Source organism: Procambarus clarkii, chromosome 47, assembly GCF_040958095.1.
Source record: "Procambarus clarkii isolate CNS0578487 chromosome 47, FALCON_Pclarkii_2.0, whole genome shotgun sequence".
NCBI classification, from domain to species: domain Eukaryota; kingdom Metazoa; phylum Arthropoda; class Malacostraca; order Decapoda; family Cambaridae; genus Procambarus; species Procambarus clarkii.
Window position 1 is genome coordinate 14106707 of NC_091196.1, and position 1848 is coordinate 14108554.

Here is a 1848-nt window from a genome sequence, read left to right on the forward strand (position 1 = left end):
AACTCTCTGTCTATCACGGTCTGACGACGTTTCTTATCATCTCGTAATTACCCGAAATACGGCAGTAAGAATCTAGCGTGACTAACTAAACAACGTCCTGTTAATTTTGTTACTTAATGTCGTGTCGTAGGACCTTGTGGTATTGGTGTATAAGGCGGGAAGTTACATTTCACCTTTTCCTCTCTCTTTGATGTGATAGTAAAGAGATCTCAAATCTAAACAATTATAATATGTAGCTTGTGAAAATTGAGAAACGGGGTGTTATTGCAGTTGCGACTGTTTGTTGATACTAATGATGGAAGGTGTAGTGAGTGAACTGGTGCTAGTGAGTGAACTGGTGCTAGTGAGTGAGCTGGTGCTAGTGAGTGAACTGGTGCTAGTGAGTGAACTGGTGCTAGTGAGTGAACTGGTGCTAGTGAGTGAGCTGGTGCTAGTGAGTGAACTGGTGCTAGTGAGTGAACTGGTGCTAGTGAGTGAACTGGTGCTAGTGAGTGAACTGGTGCTAGTGAGTGAACTGGTGCTAGTGAGTGAACTGGTGCTAGTGAGTGAACTGGTGCTAGTGAGTGAACTGGTGCTAGTGAGTGAGCTGGTGCTAGTGAGTGAGCTGGTGCTAGTGAGTGAACTGGTGCTAGTGAGTGAACTGTGTGGAGCTCTGAGGGCAGAGTTGGAGTCCGTGCGGGAGGAGCTACGACAGATGAAACAACGTCAATAGGAAGCAAAGGAGGAGAGCAGTGTTAGAAAGTCTTCGTCTTGGAATGTCGCAAAGGACAGGGGTCCTAAGAAGGCTTTGGCAAGGCCGCCTACAGATGTCTTAAAAACTTCTAACTCATTCGACGGTTTGGAAGTCGAGTGCTGTGGGGAGACTGCATTTCTCTCGTATATCAATGCAACTGGACATCGAAATTAATAATATCGAAATAGGGAGCGAGCTAGAGAACGGTGATCACCAAAAAAACCGATTTAGCATAGAATGGAATAGATTTGTAGGAGAAAATTCTGGTAAAGTGCCAAATTTCCGAAAGGCTGATTTTAATTGCCTAAGGATTTTTTGGGGTGATATAGATTGGAAAGTCCTGGGCATGGGGGGTGGGCCGGTCTTGGAGCGAGACGTGAACATATCGATGAGTGATGTGAAATGGGATTTCTATGCGGATTCAAAATATAACTTATTTACAAAATTTCTAAGTTAAGCAAAGGAACGTAGTATACCATACAAATTGAATAGCTTAAATAATAACGACCCTAAATGGATGACAAAGGATTTGAAGAACCTTATAAGTAGAAAGAGAGCTTGGTACAAAAGAATTAAGAACGGGGAAATCAGTTTAGAACAAGAATTCTTCCAACTTGTTAGAAATGTTAAAAAAAGAGATAAGAAGGGCAAAAAGAAACTATGAAGTTCACATAGCAGGGCAAGCAAAGAAAACTCATAAAGTTTTTTTTCACTTATATCGAATAAAGATTTGGGAAAGGATAGGTTGGTTAAAAACTGAGACAGGTCAGATAACTGATAATGATGAGGAGATGAATAGTATTTTTAATAAGTATTTTATCTCTATATTTACTAAAAAGGAACTTAAAAATATACCTTCAGCGAAACAGGTCTATGTGAGTGGGGACGAGGACAGGTTGACTAGTTTTGCAGTTACCAGGGAGGATGTTATTAAAAAAATTGAAACTTAAGCCAAACAAATCCCCAGGGCCGGACGAAATGTTTGTCAGTGTGCTTAAGGAATGTACAGAGGAGCTTTACGAGCCATTGTCTACCATATTTAATAAATCATTAGAGTCTGGCAGAGTCGTGGAAGGTTGCTAATGTGGTACCAATTTTAAAGAAAGGAGATAGAT

The 1848-nt window shown here is 40.9% G+C and overlaps 1 protein-coding gene across 1 annotated transcript; it reads left to right on the forward strand.

Moving 5' to 3' along the window:
• The first annotated feature begins 295 nt into the window (after nucleotides 1-295).
• On the forward strand, nucleotides 296-712 carry LOC138350824 (putative Polycomb group protein ASXL3). The gene has a single exon (XM_069302261.1). It carries the CDS (start codon nucleotides 296-298, stop codon nucleotides 710-712), a length of 417 nt encoding a protein of 138 aa, XP_069158362.1.
• The last annotated feature ends 1136 nt before the right edge of the window (nucleotides 713-1848 follow it).

Coding starts and splice junctions, on each gene's coding strand:
- LOC138350824 (XM_069302261.1), top strand. CDS start 296: ATGGAAGGTGTAGTGAGTGAACTGGTGCTAGTGAGTGAACTGGTGCTA.